The 17806-nt window shown below is 56.6% G+C and overlaps 1 protein-coding gene across 2 annotated transcripts in view; it reads right to left on the reverse strand.

The window, feature by feature from the left end:
* Positions 1 to 4470: 4470 nt before the first annotated feature.
* The window catches only part of GLIS1 (GLIS family zinc finger 1), a 227416-nt gene continuing 214080 nt past the window's right edge, over positions 4471 to 17806 (reverse strand). For both annotated transcript variants that reach the window (XM_024739287.1, XM_024739288.1), the window contains 4 exons: positions 13007 to 13163; positions 8027 to 8205; positions 7357 to 7524; positions 4471 to 4997 (listed from right to left, as the gene is read on the reverse strand). In XM_024739287.1, coding sequence (XP_024595055.1) covers positions 4840 to 4997; positions 7357 to 7524; positions 8027 to 8205; positions 13007 to 13163 — 662 coding nt within the window. In that variant the 3' untranslated portion in view covers positions 4471 to 4839. The remainder of the gene's footprint in view (positions 4998 to 7356; positions 7525 to 8026; positions 8206 to 13006; positions 13164 to 17806) is intronic.

Raw genomic sequence — 17806 nt, forward strand, 5'->3', positions numbered from 1 at the left:
GGATGGGGAAGCAGGGGAGTCCCTGGAGGGCAGATCCAGGTATGTGCTCAGCATCAAGGGGAACCCTGGGCCTGGCTATGAAGGCAAAAGGGGAGGTCATAAAACCCATTCACCCCAGAGACCCCTGGCAGGTGGAATTCAGGCTGAGGAGGGCATCAATGTCATGGGCTCCGGTCCCGGCGGCAGAAATAGGGCAGCTGGGGGCAGCAGTGGCACAGCAGGGGTCAGCGGTGGCTCAGGGAGCCAGAGGTGAAACAGCCTAGAAGCGCTGGGGGCCCGGGGACAGCAGAGGGTCCAGCCAAGGGATGCGGGCCATGTTGCCGCCACCACCAGGGGGTGGTCCTTCCTGCTCACCCGAGTCCTGCTGCCTCCTACTCAACCAAATGGGCTGCAACTCACACTGCTCTGGGCCTGCTGCCGGCAGTGCCGGGATGGATGGACCAGGAATCATGGGCAGAGGCCTGAATGTGGGTGTGGGGGACTTGCAGGCAGAGGAATCAGAAGATTTGAAGTCACAAGAGAAGCCCTCACCATCATTGCCACTGTGGGGCACCTGCTTGGGTAGGGCGGCCAGAGAGGAGACTTGAGACTGAAACAACAACTGGCTGGGGGCTAGGTTTTTTTTTGGGGGGGTGTACGCGGGCCTCTCACTGCTGTGGCCTCTCCCGTTGCGGAGCACAGGCTCCGGACGCGCAGTCTCAGTGGCCATGGCTCACGGGCCCAGCCGCTCTGCGGCATGTGGGATCCTCCCGGACCGGGGCACGAACCCCTGTCCCCTGCATCGGCAGGCGGACTCTCAGCCTCTGCGCCACCAGGGAAGCCCCGGGGGGCTGGTTTTTAACCACAGAAGAAAACAAGTATCGAAGCACAGGGCTGGGAGATTCCACTTGTGACAGAGGATGATCTGAGTTGACACCACGCACCTCTACCATCCCCACTCCAAACACATATAAATGCTGCATAAAATATTACTGGGGAAAAACCCAACTGGCCGCTGCCCCAAAAACCTCTCCCACCAACCTCCTCTAGGCTTGCCTCTCAGCCCTCCTCTGCCCCTTGGCCATCAAGGCTTGATGGGGCCTTGGGCAAGACGCCCTCGGGCCCTGGACCACAGAGACTCAGAGGTGAGTGAGGAAGAAGGAAGAACACATGGGAGGGTCGGGAGAGAGAGAAGGAAGCCTCCTTATCTGGGATCAGACCTCGAAATTTAAAGAGAAAGGGCAAGAGAAAATGGAGGAAAAAGAGAAACAAAAGGAATGGGCTGGGAGGAGCTGAGAAAGGGAAGAAGGAGAGAATTGGAGGAGGAGGGAGGGAAAAAGGGCGCTGCAGAGAAATGGTGAGACGGGGAGAGGGAAATGGGGGGGAGGAGAGCCAGAGAACAGAGGGCCAGGGAGACAGAAGACAGACAGGGAGACGGAGGACAGAGGGACAGGGAGATGGAGGACAGACAGGGAGATGGAGGACACAGGGACAGGGAGACGGAGGACAGAGGGACAGGGAGATGGAGGACATATGGACAGGGAGACAGAGGACAGACAGGGAGACGAAGGACAGAGAGACAGGGAGATGGAGGACAGACAGGGAGACGGAGGACAGACAGGGAGACGGAGGACAGAAGGACAGGGAGACGGAGGACAGAGAGACAGGGAGATGGAGGACAGACAGGGAGACAGAGGACAGAGAGACAGGGAGATGGAGGACAGAGGGCCCCGATGGAGACAGAGACCAGGCATAAAGGAGGCAGGCAGTCTCAGCCTGGCCTGGACAAAGGCTAGGGCTGCGGGGCTGTCTGGAGTGGCTGCGCTGGAAGGGGAGCGTGGTCACTGTCTCTGCAGGCCTGTGTGTCTGCACTCTGGGTCCTCCTTGAGGGCCCCCAGGCTGACTCAGCTCCACTGCCCTACAGACAGACCCCACAGGGCCCCCAGCCTTGGCCACCCTGGACGGGCTCCCCAAGTGAGAAACACCACGCCCTCCACCTGGCCCGGGTCCTCCCTTGGGAGGGTGGGCAGCAGGCACGCCTCCTCATTAGGGGCGGTAACCCCCATGCCCCCTGTGACGGCGTGACTCCTGCGGCAGAGTCCCTGGCACAGGGTCAGAGCTCAGGAGAGGCTACGGTTCTCCGTGTTTTCTAAATAAGGGATGCAAACAGCACTGGCTGGGAAGGCGCTCAGGTTCAGTCTCCCAGTGGGCCCTGCCTGCTGCTGTGCTCCCCTAGACTTGGAGGGACCCTGCAGGCTTGGGGAATCAGGGCAGAGGATCCCCTGAGGATGCCAAGAGGAGGCGCGGAGGCTCTGAGGAGATCCCAGCAGGGGAGGGGAGCAATCACATTTCTAGCTCATGGTCGCTCATGAAAGCTATGACCCACTGAGCCCTACTGCGTGCCGGCTCTCAGCACCCGCCTGGCCCCCAGCTCACTTGTCTTTTTTCTTTCTTTGTCCTTTGCTTCTCCTGACTTTGTCTCCTTGTCTCCCTTTCTCTGGCTCTCTGAAATTAAATAGGATCCAACTGCTAGCTCCCCGTGTGTTCTCCTGCTCACGACTCAGCCCTTTTCATTATTAATAGAAATATGTCCTCATTGTACAGCTTAATTCTGCTTATCTGGAGTGGATTAAGCTCTCACAATGACATGCAGTATTGATTCCTGAGCATCCCTGTTAAAGGAATTTTACCACGACCTAATTAGTTCCTTAAAACCAGTGGGGGACGGGACCAGGGGACGAGGGGAGCCTGGGTGGGAGTCAAGAGCCCTGGATCCCCATCCCATAATGCCAGTGTGCTGAGTGACATCATGCCCGTTCCTCCCGATGTCACTGGGGAGGAACTGGCCTGCTCCGGGAGGCTGGAGCTGGGAGAGGAGGTGGGAGCCAGGTCCCCCCGAGTCTTCAAGCGGTCAGAGGTGCACTGGGTGAGAGCATACGCTCTGGAGCCCGAGGCCTAGGTTTGGATCCCAGCTCACCATCTGCTGGCTGTGAGGGCAAGTGACTTAACTTCACCGTCCCTCAGTTTCTGCATCTGTAAAATGGGAGGAACTGTCAGTCCAGCTCTGGCAGGAAGCAGATGGCCCTCTCAGTCTTGGGCAGCTGAGGAGGGTTCAATGAAGGGACTACACGCAAGGCTGTGAGCCGGGTGTCAGGCGAGCAAGAGACAGTGCAGTGTGCTGACTTCCCTGAGAGTGGGAGCAATTCCAGTGCCAGCCCCTGCCTGAACACATAGGCTGGGGGCCACATGAGAGGGCCCCTGACCTTCAGTGGAAGATATAGCCTGCCGTGGACCCTCCTTCTTGCCCTCCCTGCCATGCTGTGCTCCTCACTGGCTGCAGCCAGCCGGGAGCCAGCACGAAGGGAGCCCCAGAGATAGGTTGGCCCCGGACACAGGGCAGGCAGAGCGTCTACCTGGGGTGAACGGGCGTCGGCGAGCTGACCCAGGAAGCACACTCAGGCTGGCGCAGAGCGGCACTCACAGACCCCCGTAGATTATGGCAGGGGGAAAGCCAGGCCCGCGTCACAGGTTCTGTCGCCACTTGGCTGGGTGGCCTCTCTGAATCCTAGTTTCCTCTCTTTATAAAGAAGGGGTTGCTGGATCTTTCCATCATGCTCTGGCTAACGCAGCCATGCAGTATGAAGAGGTGTCCCTTTGACCTGGGTTTGAATCCTGGTTGCTCCTCTCACCTAAATGGGGAAAGACCCTCCACAGGGTTGTTTCCCAGAGCCGGGGTGGGGTGGGGTGGGAGGAGAGCCCTGCACAGAGTAGGTGCTCAGTAAACATGACCTCCCTTGCTTTATTTCACTGCAGCAGTAACGAGGCAGGAATTTTCCCTGAGGATTTGTTTTTAACAAGCTGACCTTCAGGATGATACGGTGAGACACAGGACACTGTTCAGGGCACCTGCATAGGCCTGGGCTGTGGGGAGGGCAGCCGCCTTGTGGGAGCCTTGGTGCCCTCCGAACCGGCCTCCTCTTCCCTCCCTGCTGGGCCACTCAGGGTGGGTAGGGCTCTATGTAAAAAGGATGTTCTCTCCACCCCCACCCGCCTGTAGGGGCCCTGCCTCTGCCCCTTGCCCCCTGGAGGCTGTTCGGGCTCTGTCCCTGGAAGGCCTGCTCTGCCCTCCCCTGGCTTCCCCTGTTTACCCAAAGCCAGTGCCAGAATTGAAGCACGTTTTTCCACCAGCTGAGGAGTCAGTGCAGAGAGCAAAGGTCTGGGTCATACAGGGATTCCAATTTCAGTCCCAGCCTTGGTCTGCTTGTCTGCCAATGGGGATAAGCCTGCCTTTCATTGATGTCCTGGGACCAGTGCTGGTGTCTGTAAGGCCCACAGCACGTGGTGGCGGCCCTGTGATGCGGGCCCCCGTCCCTGCCGAGGGAACCCAGGGACCAAGCTGGGCTCCGCACCTCGGCTCTGTTACACACTCCCCCACTGCTCTCCTGGTCTCGGCCTCTAGGCTGAATCACAAAGCAGAACCGGGCCCCCAAGTCTCATTTCCAGTTTTTAATGTTTTTCTTGTAAAACCAAAAATATAAAACTGGCAGGGGAATGGAAAACAAGTTCTGTACATTTTATATACACGAGGTCTGTGATTTCGAAACCATTGGGGAAACAAAAGGAAGACACAGTCAAGGGATGCCACAGGTCACGGATCCTGAAGGGCACCTCTGAGCACCTGGCTCAGGCTCAGAGGCTCACTCCCGGCCAGTGCTTGCAGCTGCCACAGACCAGGCACCCTGCGTTCTGCGGAGCAGTGGCCTGGCTGCTCGGGCTGGGTGCCCCGAAGGTGGGAACAGACGACGGGGTGGGCAAGGGAGCGTCTGCGGTGGAGGTCAGGCAGGTGTGGGAGGCCTTCCTTCAGGTGTCTGTGTAGATGGAGGGGATGTGACTCAGGCAGTGGTCAAAGGCCCCGTTGGGGAAGAAGCCGCAGTCCTCGGGGCCGCTGGACACGACGTCTTCCGACGGCTGTGGTGGCAGCACTGTGGGGCATGGGGCCTCGGCCAGGGCCTCGTAGCCTGTGGGTGTAGGGGAACAGGGTCCAGACTGGAGAACTCAAGGGCCATGCCTTGTCATCTTTTCCCAGCTCCCAGACCCCACCCTCCTGCCCAGGGTCCCTCGTCACGGTGTCCCCTCAGCAGGGTGCTCTGAGACCTCTGCTCTTCCAGGTAGGGGAGCTGGTGGGCGGGGCGGGGGCTTGGGAGGAGGCTCCCTAGGCCTTGTACCCCCAAGGGGCCCAGGGCAGTTGGGGAGAGAGGCAAGGGCTGGCGTGGGGCAGTCCATCACTCAGTGCTGGACTGTGGTGCAGAATGTGGGGAGGAAGGGGAGGTCGAGGTGGGAACATCACAGCTCTAGCCCTCAAGGGCTGGTTTTCTCCTGGCAGAAGGACCCCAGCCCACCGCCACCCTTTCAGGTTCCTCTGCCCCAGCAGACACAAGAAACCCAAAGGAGGGGGCCAGCACTCATTGGGCGTTTACCCAAAGCTCATTTAAATCTTGTCTCACTTAGGCTTCACGACAATCCTGTGAGGTGGATTCATTCCCATTTTACAGGTGAGAAGACAGAGGCTCAGAGAAGGCAAGCGCCTTGCCCCAGGCCATAGTCAGCAGGGGAGCTGGGATTTGAACCCAGGTCCATCTGGCTCCGAGACACCTGGCTCTTCCATTGGACACACTGTCTTTGGGGTGGGGGCCTGAAACCTAGAAGGGGCCTAGAGAGGTCGTCTTATCCATTCCCTGCCCTAAGGACTCTGTCCCTGAGCTGCTGTCATGAATTTGTATAACCTGAGACAGATGGGTCTCAGTCTTCCTGTCTGTGCAATGGGATCAGATCAAACTAACCCTGAGGCCCCATGGCCCTACCTTGTTGGTCCGGATTCAGTCCTGTGAGTCTGCTCTCAGCCTGGCAGATGAGGTGTGGGCAAGGGCACTGGATGCTGGGCTGCCACCCAGACAGCAAGGGAGAGGGGAGGCCAAAAGAACCCCCTACCCAGATGTGGGGGCATGGAGGCTGCTTCTCGCCCCCCCCCTCCGAGCTATTTATTTCAGGTCTTGCTGCTAAACCAAGAAGATCCCGCCTAGAGTTGGATGGGGCCAGGGGGAGGTTGGGGTGGTGAGAGCTGGCAGCGCTGGAGACGGTGGCGGCAGGTGTGTAATCACGCACCAACCCACGTGCAAAAGCAGACACGGAACACGCCCCCCCGCCCCCCGCGGACCTGTGGTCAGGTTCACATCTGCCTCTCGTGCATGCGTGTGACACATGTCCACTCACAGAGATATGTACACTGTGCCCCAGCACACAGGCACACACCTGCACACAAGCATGCTCATATGAAATGGCCCAAACAGGCGAATACACAACCGTGCACACACACGTGTACACACACAGAGGGGAACCACAGGAGGAGGACACACGTGTGCACAGACGCGGCATGAACATCAGCACAAGCACGATGTGGAGCACATGTTTGCAGACACAACACACGTGCCACCGAACTCCTTACACACATGGGGGGCTCACACTACCGGGAACCCACCGTGCTGGCCCTGCATGCACACGCATGCACATGGCCACAAAGACGTGCCCCACAAACACGTGTAGGAAGAAGACATGCACAGACCCGGAGCTGGTGTGTGAGCAGGAACACACGGGTCCGCACGCAGGTGACCCACAGGTTTGTGTGTGCTCGGCTGTGGCCTTGTCCCTGGTCCTTATCCCTCCACCCCCAGCTGCACACACCCAGAGCTGCCCAAGGGGCCTCGGGGAAGGGTCTCAGGCTCCCCTTTGTCCGGGGACCCACCATCCTGCCCAGGCCTTGCAGCTTCCAGCTAGATCTGAGCCCCGAGGCTGATCTGGGGTGGGCTTGGCTTGGGGACTTCCGGTACCACCCATCTGATGTCCCCGCTCTGACCAGGCGTGGCCCTGGGGTCTGAGACCTCCACTTGGGCTGTGCGCAGCCTTCCCCTCTCACCGGGTCCACAGGCACGCCTTCCTACAGTGTGGCCTCTGTGGGCCTCGGTTCCCTCATCTCTTAAATGGGGATCAGTATTTGTCTCATTCCCTGCTGTATTCTCAGGGTTTACAATGGTGCCTGGCACACAGTAGGTGCTCAATAAGTATTTAAAGGGAAGCATCAGCTAGACGGGGAGCTCCTAGTCTGATTCTTCTCTGTGTGAGAGTGTGGAAGGAACACTGAAGCTGGGGTCAGGCAGCGTGCAAATCCCCACTCTGTGGGGTCCTGGGACCTCCCTGCACCTTTAGCTCCGCCTCTGTAAAGTGGGGATGACCCTACCTCATGGGGCCGTCCCAAGGCTGTGGGACAATACGCACGAAGCACGCGGCACAGGAATGGAAAGGAGGCATGCAGGCGGGGCTTACCTGTGGCAGGTAAAGGTGCAGTGAGGCTATGGTAGCCATTGGGCCGCAGTGGGTTGAAACCGTGGGCCTCCCCGGCCAGTCCGTCCCCACTGGTGGCCTGCTCGGCTGACCGGTAGCAGTCACCATAAGGGAAGCAATTCTGGATGGAGTGGAAACTGCCCTGGTAGCCTGCAGGGGGAGGCAGCGGGGGCTGCATTCAGAGGGAAGATGCCCAGGGAGGGAGGGGACGGTCCCCCACTGCAGTGCTCAGCTCCCCCCACCAACTCCTGTGGGCACGGGGGGTGTGAATGAGTGAAGAGAGCCCCAGGGTGGAGGAGGCGCGGGGGGTCCTGCCCCACATGGGGTTGGGGGAGGTGGTCTGCTTGGGGGGAAGGGACTGTGGGCCCTCCCCCGACTTCCGCTCCGAGAAACCCCATCTCTCACTGTTCCTCCAAGCAGCAGGCCAGTCCCACCCCCAGCCATCAAAGGGAACGCTGTTCCCTTTGATGCCTGGTCGATGGAACAAACTCTTCCTCAGCCCTGCCTCCCGGCTTTTCCCAGTGTGGCCCTCAGTGCCCGCCATCATTCCGAGTACCCACCTGCCACCCCCAGGCCAGTGTCTCCTGCCTCTCGGGCAGCCTGAGTGGAATCGGTGGGTACATATGGAGAGGGCCCCCTGGCCAGAGCTTACCTTGCGGGCTGGGCAGAGGCTGGGGCGGAGGGCTCTGGAAGGGCGGGTAGGGTGGCTTGCTGGGGAGCGTGGGGAAGGACTGGCCCCCTGGAGAATGGCTCTGGGAGGACGGTGGCAGCGGCGGTGGCGCAGGTCCCTTCAGTGGGCTGACCATGGGCGAGAGGAGGCCGGGTCCCAACCTGGAGAGAAGAGACAGCCCTTAGCAGGATGGGCTCTGGGGGATGTGGGGGCCACAGGCACGCCTGCCACTTCTTGCTCCCCTCCAGCAACGGTGAGCTCACTCACTGACCTGTTCTAACTTACAACAGTGCAGTTAGAAGAGGAAGCTTTTATTTCTGATTATGTTCAAACCGGAATTAAAATTTTAAATCCTGTAAGCTTTAGAGTCCAAAGGAACCAGTAAAGAAAAGCTTCTATTTGGTATTTAGGACTGATAGTCAAGACCACTGGTTATAACCACAACCTCTGGAGTCAACAAAACTGTTTAAAACCCCATCTGCTCTCAGTGCCCACGTGACTTTGGGCAAAATGCTTAATGTCTCTGAGCCTTGGTTTCCTCACAGGGTTGCTGTGTTCTCCACCTTGCAACTCCACTGAAACTCTTTCCCCAGGGCTAAATACCAGCCACCCCTGCTGGATCCCCATACCCTAACTCTGTGCAAGCCGCTCTGGCCACCAGCAGGATGGGTCCAGGAACAGCCCCACTGAAAGCCGGGGCAGTTTCTCAGCAGGAGAACATTCCAAGGCACTAACAGTCACCATTCACTCATTGAACCTCTGCCTCGTTCCAGACCTTGTGAGACAGGTTCACAGATCAGAAAACCAAGGCTCAGAGAGGCTGCCCAAGTTAGTCCCAGCCACACAGCACTGACCCCATAGGTTATGGTGAGGATAAAATTAAGTAAAGCAATGTAGACAAAGCACCCAGTATGATGTCAGATACATTCTCAGCCACACTGTGAATTATCAGCATTAAAGGAAGGAAAACTAACGCTTAGATCTGATGTCCAAACTGGCCTCTAGTCCTCTGCATGGTGTACTTTTAGGGACCTTCTGTCTCCATCTCTGGCCATCTCTCCTCCACTTGCACACATCCTGTGATGGGGGACTCACCACCTCCTTCGTACACAGCCTGAAGGGGTGTAGGCCTCAGCCTGTACTCTCTGGAAGCTCACGTTCTGAAACGAGCCTGCAGCGGCTGAGAGCTGTGCAGCCGCCCTGAACCCAGCTGAGCCCCAGTGGGCTGTCTGACTAGGCTTCACGTCACTGTACGCCAGGTTCCTTCCTCTTGCCGCCCTCTTAAGCCTCTGAGGTCTGCTCACAGGAACCCAAATGACCCTGGGGTCAGGGAGACTTGGCTGAAGGCTCACAGCCTATGAAGCATTTATGTGCACTGCAGAAAGAGGACGAGTGTGAGGGCTCAGAGTCTTTATTTTCTTGTTTGCATTAATGGTTATGTTGGACCGTTCACGTTAGAATAGCCTATGAACTCAATGTCACAGCTCCAGGTGAAGCTCCAGGTGACCTTTTCAGGCTAGGCATGTTACCCCCGCCCACCCTCCAACACATGAAGAGGTGTGAACAGACAGATCAGTGCCTCTCTCTGAGGGGAGCAGGACTGCCTCAAAACAAGGAAAGATTTGGGGAGAGGTTGGTGGGCTTCATGTCTGTAGCTCTGCAGGGTCCCCACGTGCTCTAACTTGGGCATCCTGCTGTCACTGCCCCTGTGATGACACTGCATGTCTGGGACTGCATGTCTGGGACCCCCACCACTGTGTGAGTATGCTGAAGACAGCAGAAAGGGGCTTCCACGCCGGGTCCCTGGCCCCCAGGCCCAGCATCTAAGGCCCTGGAGGTACGCGTCAGCCTCCGGAAGTTGATGAACTGACGGTCATCAAGACTCCATGAATTAATTGTCATTATCATCAACGTGTATATTTTTAGACCTGTCTCACAGGGCCATCAAGTGGGTCTACAATTGTGCTCTATAAACCGTGTAGGGCTGTGCACAAGCCACGGGTCCTCGTAACCAGTTCTCTCGGCTGAGGCTGGGTCCACGCGTGGCCAGGAGGGTGGGTCTTCCTCCTTCCAGCCTGCTGGGTGGTACCCTCCTGTCTTATGCCCACCCCATCCTGGCACCCACAGCCCAGTTCTTCCCCGACTTCCTGTCAGTCCCCTCCCCTGGGAGCCCCTGCGGGGAGGGCCAGGCCTGGTCCTCTCAGTTACTCCCTGCTTAGCACCGGGCCCGGCACATAGCAAACAGCTGATAAATACTAACAAATGGGCTTCTGAATCACTCAGCTACAAAATCCAGAGATTAACAGCACTGCAGACTTAAGGAGAACCAGATCCGAAGGGGAAAAAACATGCATTTTCAAAGTTTGTTTCTCCTGTCTCAAACCTGCCATAAATTCCCATTTGCCACCTTCACAGCCAGTGAAATTAAACAGAACACGACTCTCCCCTCAGCAGACGTGAAGGTTGAGGTTATACTGCTCTACCTGAACCCTTTAAAAGGAAAAAAGATCATCTGGAGCTCCTCTTCTGAGTCATGCAAATGATCCCTAAATCAAATATTTTTGCTTCAATTGGAACCTATAAAAATTAATATAAAACCTCACTGGCCTGGCAGACTAGGGCTTCATACCTCGTACAGGGCTGGGGAGAAAAAACCACCCTATTGAGCGTCTTCTCTGAGCCAGGGTAAACAAATCTGGTCATGAAGTCAGGCCCTCTTAGCATATTTTTGAGTGAATCAGATAATTCTGTCAAGCTATTTAACGTCCCAGCAAACCACCAGGGAGCTGCGAGTGGCCTTCCATGTTGACTTTGGCAGGAAGGGGAGGCTGAAGGCCTTCCCCCCTTCCTCGCCTCTTCTCAGGGGCTGAAAAAAGAAACCCATTCAAGCTGGGCTTGGGCCTGGTGTCAGGCGTGAGGGCCTTTCTCTCGAGCAGCCCAGGGGAGCCTGGGCACCTGGCTGGTGGGGATGGCTTGCCCGTTGCTCCTGCAGGTACGGGTGACCGAGCGGGCCTGGGGTCCTGTCTCCGTCCTGTCATCACTCTGCCTCTCGCTGCAGGAATTCGTGATGGGCACTTACGCAGGCGGCAGGGAGGTGACGAATGAAGTGGAGCAGAGTGCACAGGCCTGAGAGGGGAAAGGACTCTGGTTTATTTTTCTTTGGTTGGCGATGTTTTGGGGCTGGCTGTGGGTGAACAGGTGGACTGAGCCAGTGGGTGGGGGACAGGTGGGTAGTGTCCAAGGAACCTGTACCGGGTGACACATACAATGTCAGGCATGTGTAGCTGATCCTCACCACCTTCCTAGAGGAGAGTATTTTAATGCCCATTTTACAGAAGAAGAAACTGAGGCTCGGGGAGGGCTTGGTTTTCTGGGTCCCCCTTTGCACTCCATCATGCTGCCTCTTTGTGGCTCTTCCCCTACTCATAGCCAGTCTTCCCTGCTCACCCAGGGGTTCATCTCTGACCAGCCCTCCTCTCCCCACCCAGCCAGAGTGTCCTCAAGTCCTGCTCATTCCATGGCACTCATGTCTTCTGAGCGTTCCTCCTCTCTCCCACAGGTGCTGGCTCAGGCTGCCATCCACCCACCTTGGACGATGCAGTCCAGCCCCACACTGCAGGCTGTGTCTTCTCATCCCCAAACCTGACCTGCTCACTGCTCAACACCCTTCAGACAGAGTCCTGTTACAGGCCCCGTGATCTGGCCCTGGTGACTGCTCTCCTGAGCCTATCACCCCACACGAAGGTTCAGGCTTCTCAGAACACACCAAGCTCTCACCACACCTGCCCACGCTCTGGCTGCTCCTTCCTCCCAATCTCTCCATTCGGCCAGCTCCTACTTAACCTTGGAGGCCTGGCTTAACACCACCTCCAGGAAGCCTTCCCTGACATCCTCCCCCACCACACTGGGTTCTTCTCTGGGCTTCCACAGCCCCTTCTGCTTTCTTCCCTGAGGGCACTTGCCCCGCGTCCTCAATCCCTGTAGGTCTATCACAGGGAGCTTCACCAGGGCTGGTTGGGGGCATCAGTGGCCCCAGCACCAGGCCCAGGGCCCTGCCCTCATCAGGGGCTCAATAACTGGACACTGAATGAACGGATGAGGGAGTAGCAAGAGGAGCCCTGGACAGCGAATTTGGTAATGAACTCAGGCTGGTGGCCCCACGCACAGGCAGGCCACGGCTGCAGCCTTGAGAAGGAGGGGCAGGGGAGGAGGAAGGTGATGGGACCAGGCCTTGGGGGATGAGTTTGATCAAGTCAAACTTGGGGGACAAGTTTTGATCAAGCAAAAGTGGCAGGGAGGGCAGGCGGTAGGGCTGTGAGGCTTCCCTCTGCCTACTTGCAAGGAAAACAGATTTCTGAAGCATTAGGGGCCAGCAATTAGCACATTCCTCGTTTCCAGCCAATTAAATGGCCACAGTGGGAACCACCCTGAATGTAGAAAGAGGCCCCCTCCCTGCAGTGATCCTGCAGAAAGGGCTTCTGGACAGCCCTGGCGGGCCGGCCAACAGTCACAGCTGCATCGGCCAGAAGTGGGGACGAGACCAGGCCAGCCACTCTGGAGTGGGCAGTGGGCAGTCTGCTCACCAAATACACGGTGCAAGCCAAAGAGAAGTCAGGGTGAGGCTCCCAAGGAGGCCTGGCTGTGGAAGCCCAGAATGCAGGGTCGGGTGGGGATGCAGCATCTTCCCAGGGCCGCCCCCCCAGGGAGCGGAAGGGGCACGAGGTGAGGCACCGAGAAGCCCCGTACTGCTATCGTCCACCTGGTAGGGTTACTGTGCGGCACTGAGGAAACCGTGCACGGCGAGTATTTGGTACAGAGCGCAGTGCCTGTAGGTGCTGCGTAAATGCTGGCTGTTTTCATTATTGGTAACAACCACTGAGTGTGCGGGACGCCTGCCTTCACCTGCTGTCCGTGCAGGTGCCCACCTGCTGTCCCGGAGGAGGACTGGCTTGCTGTACATACCCATCCCTGGTGCTCTCAGCCGTGGGCAGAGGGGACAGATGGTGGTGGGAACTGGTGGTGGCGTCCAGTGGGTGGTGCCTGGAAGGGACATCGTGCATAGAGGGCAGGATGCTTGATGCGAGCCCGTTATGGGGGGTGATGGAGCCAGGATACACGCCTGCAGGGAAGCAAACAAATATCACTGGGCTTCGGCCACTCCCTAGAGATGGCTGTGGTTGCCCCAGAAGCTGTGTGCCTGCGGAGAGAGAAAGACAAGAAGGGAAACCAGCGAGGTTGTATTCATAGAAGGTTAGGGGCCCAAACGGGGGAGATGATGGCCCCACTCTGCTCTGTTCATGCTGTAGCTGAAGGGCTGTGTGCGGGGCTGAGGTCTGTGCTGAGAGCAGAGGTGGACTGACAGGGGCTGTCAGAGGCAGGGGTGGTCGGGCTGTGTGTGTGCACATGTGTGCTTACTGGGGCAGAGGGGCGTTGAATGGAGCAGGCTGCCTCAAACCTCTGGGGCTGTTCTGGGAAAGAAGGGGCTTGCTCTGTGTAGCCCCAGTAGACAGAGACCCTGGAATGAAGAGAAGTTTGAGAGAAGCAGACTCTAGCTCCAGGCCTGGCCGTTCCTTCTAATAGGCAGAGCTGCTGTAGGGTCACAGGCTGCCTTTGGAGAAAATTAACTACCCAATCCCAGAGATGTGCAAGCAGCGCCGGGATGTCTGCTGTGAGGGGTTCTAGAGAGAGGATGACTGTGCTAGCTGGATGGCAGGCTGGCCTGGGAGACTTGGGAGAAGGGATACCACAGATGGCTGTGTAGGCTGTACACTACACAAGGGTCCTGACCGAGGAGAGGTGTCAGCCATGATCTAGTCTCGGATTCTAAACCTCTAGAAGACACCTGCAGGGTAGTACCACCTTTTATCACCTTTTACTCTCAAGGGTCTTACCCTTATTAAGAAGACAGGTGGGCTAATGAATCAAATGGGGGACACTAGTCAGTCCAGGGTCCCAACTGAGGGTCTGAGAGTAGTTACTGAGGCCACTGCTTCCCAAATGCCTTCACCAAGGAACCCCAATTAGAGGGGAGAATGAACCCCAACTCTGGGACTAGAGCCTGAGAAGGTCACAGCAAAGGCTGCAAGTTTTGACATTCCCTATTTCATCTGAAAAAAAAAAATGAGGCCAATTTTGCACCCCTTCTTTAATCTGGCCATGTTTATTTGAATATTAATAGAAATTGACATCATTTTCCCAGAAATCAGTTCATCAAGTTGATGCCCTGGGAGGACTCTGTGGACCTGGGGGCTGTGCCCCGAGCTGCACTGATGCAGTGTCCAGTCTGTCAGCTGTTACATTTCGAATATCACTCTGGTCATCGTGGATCCAGACCCAATGTTCTTAGCACCTCATGAGGACCATCTGAGAACACACCACACTCTTTTCATGGATGCAGTAAAGGAGGAACTTTTACCTTCTTAGGTGGTTCTAAGGCTAGTCCATCCCAGGCCGGCAAGTCAGGGAACTACTACCAGGAACTGAGCAGGACTATGGCAGGGATTGCAAGCTCAATGCCTTAGGTGGCATGGCAGGGAGCAAAGTAAATGAACTGGCAGGGTTTACGGTAGGGGACTGTGGTACCACACAGGTTGTAGACCAAACAGTTTGCAACCCCTGGCCAGGAGTTAGAGCAACAGACGTCCTATGGAAGGGTTCCATTAGGTGAAATTCTAATCTATTATTAACAACAGTTAATTAAGAATATACTATACGTCAAGCTCTTTTTCCACAGTATCAAGTTTAAGCATCTCAGCAACTGTCAATCGGGCAGATAATATGATCTCATTTTAAGATGAAGAAACTCAGTCTTAAGAACTTCAGTGATTTGTCCCAAGTCATGCAATGGGCAGCTAATCAGGCCTCCCAAGTGATACCAAGAGAAAGTCCATTTAGAGCCAGGCCCAGGAAATGGCCTGGGGCTCCAGCTCAGGCTGTAGCCTGGATGTCTGGCTAGGGGGCTCTGGTCCAGGCTTCACTGTGGGCCGGCTGTGAGACCCAGGCTTTGAATGGGCTCTCGGGAGCCTCTGCCTCTCAGCCCCAGTCCCTCCCGCTCCGTCTCGGGGACCTCTGTTCCCACGGGCAACATCCATCGGCCGTCTCCGTCAGCCATACATCCCTCCCAGCTTGGTCAGGAAGGCACAGGAGCGGGTTTCTGCGGATGGGGCCTGGCTCAGCACTGCTCATGGCCTGCTCCGCTCACCGCTCTCTACGGCACTTCCGCACCCGCCTTCTTGAACTCATTTGGGAGTCTGACAGCTGGGAAGGCCTAGAATCCTGATAAATCCTGTTCCCTCTCCCTCAGCCGTGCTGACCTCATGCTTCTCATGTCCTACTGCCCATCACGTTACCAGGGTCAGCTGAGGGAGGCCTGCCAGGGGTTTCCTGTAAAGAGAGCTGGTCCTCCCTGGTGAGAGACAAGCTAGAGGGAGCTTCCTAGAGTCAGACAAATGAAGATTTGAGGCCGCCCTCACCAGCCTCTCCCTAACCTCACCCCTCTGTTCTGGACTCTTCTGTTCACACTCATCGAATCTGTGCCGCTCCCCCTGCCTTTGCCCTGCCTGGGCCAGGTCCCTCTCTGTACAGCCCCCTGAGGATGAACACACGGTAGGCGGCTGAGTATGTGGACGTGAGGCCTGCCCGTTCTCTCCCCAGAACATACCACTTCAGCCTGTAAAGCAGTGTCATCAATCACCAGCCGTGAGCACTTAACCTCTGGCCCCAACATCTGTTCCCAACTGTGCCTCAGGCATCTATCTGCTGTAGGGTCTGCAGAAGAACCTGACGGCCGAATCCCAGGGGGAGCCAGGACTCCTGGGTTTGCCTGGCTGGTCCTTTTCTCCCCACTGTGCTGGAAGCAGCTCAAGGACAGGGACTAGAACAGAGCCTGGCACACAGTAGGTGCTCAGTATGGCGAGGTGTAGCACTGGCAGCAGGGAGGCAGCAGACGGTTTGGTTAAGGGCACAGGCTGCAGCCAGGTGGCCTGGGTTGAAATTGGCCTCTGCCATTTACTGGTTGTGGAACCTCAGCAGAAAGTTGCTTAAGCTCTCAAGGCCTCAGTTTCCTCATCTGGAAAAGAAAGGGCATATGCGCATGTACTTTCTGAGGCTGGCTTGAGGACTATGTTAGTTAACACACATACGTATAGGCTCTAGAACGGCTCCTGGCAACACACATTCGATAAATGTTGGCTGTTGCATTATTAGGAGATGGATGAGTAAATAGTTACTCTTCTCCTTCACCACGAGACACAAAAATAATGATAAAATTCTCAGTCACATGGGTTCATATAAGGAATCACATCCACAGTCCCATTTGTTGCCATAGCAGGTGTGGGACGGGGCAGGGAACTGAGGCTCAGGGCAGGGGAGACACCCCTCACGCATTGTCGGAGCAGCCCTGGGCAGGCTTGGTATTACCCCAGTGCCCGTCCCGTCCACGATGCTGCCTCAGTGACTTCACTTCTCATCTGCAGCATGGGCTCACTGGCGACTGGATGAGATGATGTTTGTAAAGTGACCGGCCCAAGCAGGTGCTCAAGAGATGGTTGTTGCTGGTTCCGACTGCTGTCCCTGGGACAAGCCCTGGGATAGCATCTGGGAGAACAGGCTTACAGACTGGATCTGCTGACTTTTCTGGATGACCTTGGGTCAGTCCTTTTCCTGCCCAGACCTGAGTCTTCCCAGGGTAAAAATGATGCAGCTGCAGGACCTCGACCCCAGAGTAGCCATTATTAATCAGTCCCAGCCCTCTTTCCTGCTGAGCCTCAGAATCCTTCTCAACACACAACTCCAGCCACAGGCAGCTGGCACTTGAGATGCAAACCTTTATCCTTAGACTAGGTCATCCCTAGGGTCTCTTCTCTACTAGGGTCCCTATTTTAGCAACTCTGACCCTATGAGAAGCAGCCATGGCAGATGGGCCCCCTAGCTGGAGGCAGGTGGGTGTGGTCCCTCCTCCATGGACCCATCCTCCTGGGGTGTCCTCACCTTTGTGGACCTGTATGAGCACAGACCCTGTGAAGGGCTACCTAGAGAAAGGGGAAACGCCTTCTCTTCCTGAGGTTGTTTGGTAAAGTGCTTTGACACAGTTTTAAATTTGCTGCAAAAATTTGCTGCAACTCTAAGGCTGTGGGGGGAGAATTTTAAAAAACTAGAAAATAAAAAATGTTTAAAATGGTTGGGGTAATTCAAGAAATCCCGAAGGGTGGGAAAAGCTTTCTGCTCTGATACTGTGGTTTCTTTGGGGGTTGGGGAGCGGGTAGAGCACAAGTATTATCAGCTGGAATCCACAGGCCACACTGCCCTTTTCTGGGCTGGATTCCCAAGCATCTAGGAATCCCTGCCAGGGCCTGAGACCTGCTCCATGGCCCGCGGCAGCTGGGAGGGACACACCGCCTGCCTCGGCTGGACCAGAGAGGCTCTGAGTGTCCGGGTGGATAGGCTGCAGGGTTCCAGGGGTTTGGCGGGCCCTATCTTATGATGAGCTGGAACTGATTATGGCCAAGCTGCCCACCCTCTCAGAGCCTCGGTTTTCTCCTCTGAAGCAAGGAGTCATGGTGGGGAGTACATGGGACTTTAAGTTGGGGTCCAGGCCTGAGCCCTGAGGCAGGTCCTGAAGGAAGTGCAGGAGCTGCCTTCGTGAAGGTGAGGGGAGTGGAGGCTGGCACGGTGTGTACAGTGGTTTAGAGGCAAGAGGGAGCACGGGGTGTTCGGGAACTGCATCCAACATGCCAAGGTTGAGGCAGGAGGCCACCAGGAGTG

This window comes from Neophocaena asiaeorientalis, unplaced genomic scaffold (genome assembly GCF_003031525.2).
Source record: "Neophocaena asiaeorientalis asiaeorientalis breed wild unplaced genomic scaffold, Neophocaena_asiaeorientalis_V1.1 scaffold138, whole genome shotgun sequence".
NCBI lineage: Eukaryota > Metazoa > Chordata > Mammalia > Artiodactyla > Phocoenidae > Neophocaena > Neophocaena asiaeorientalis.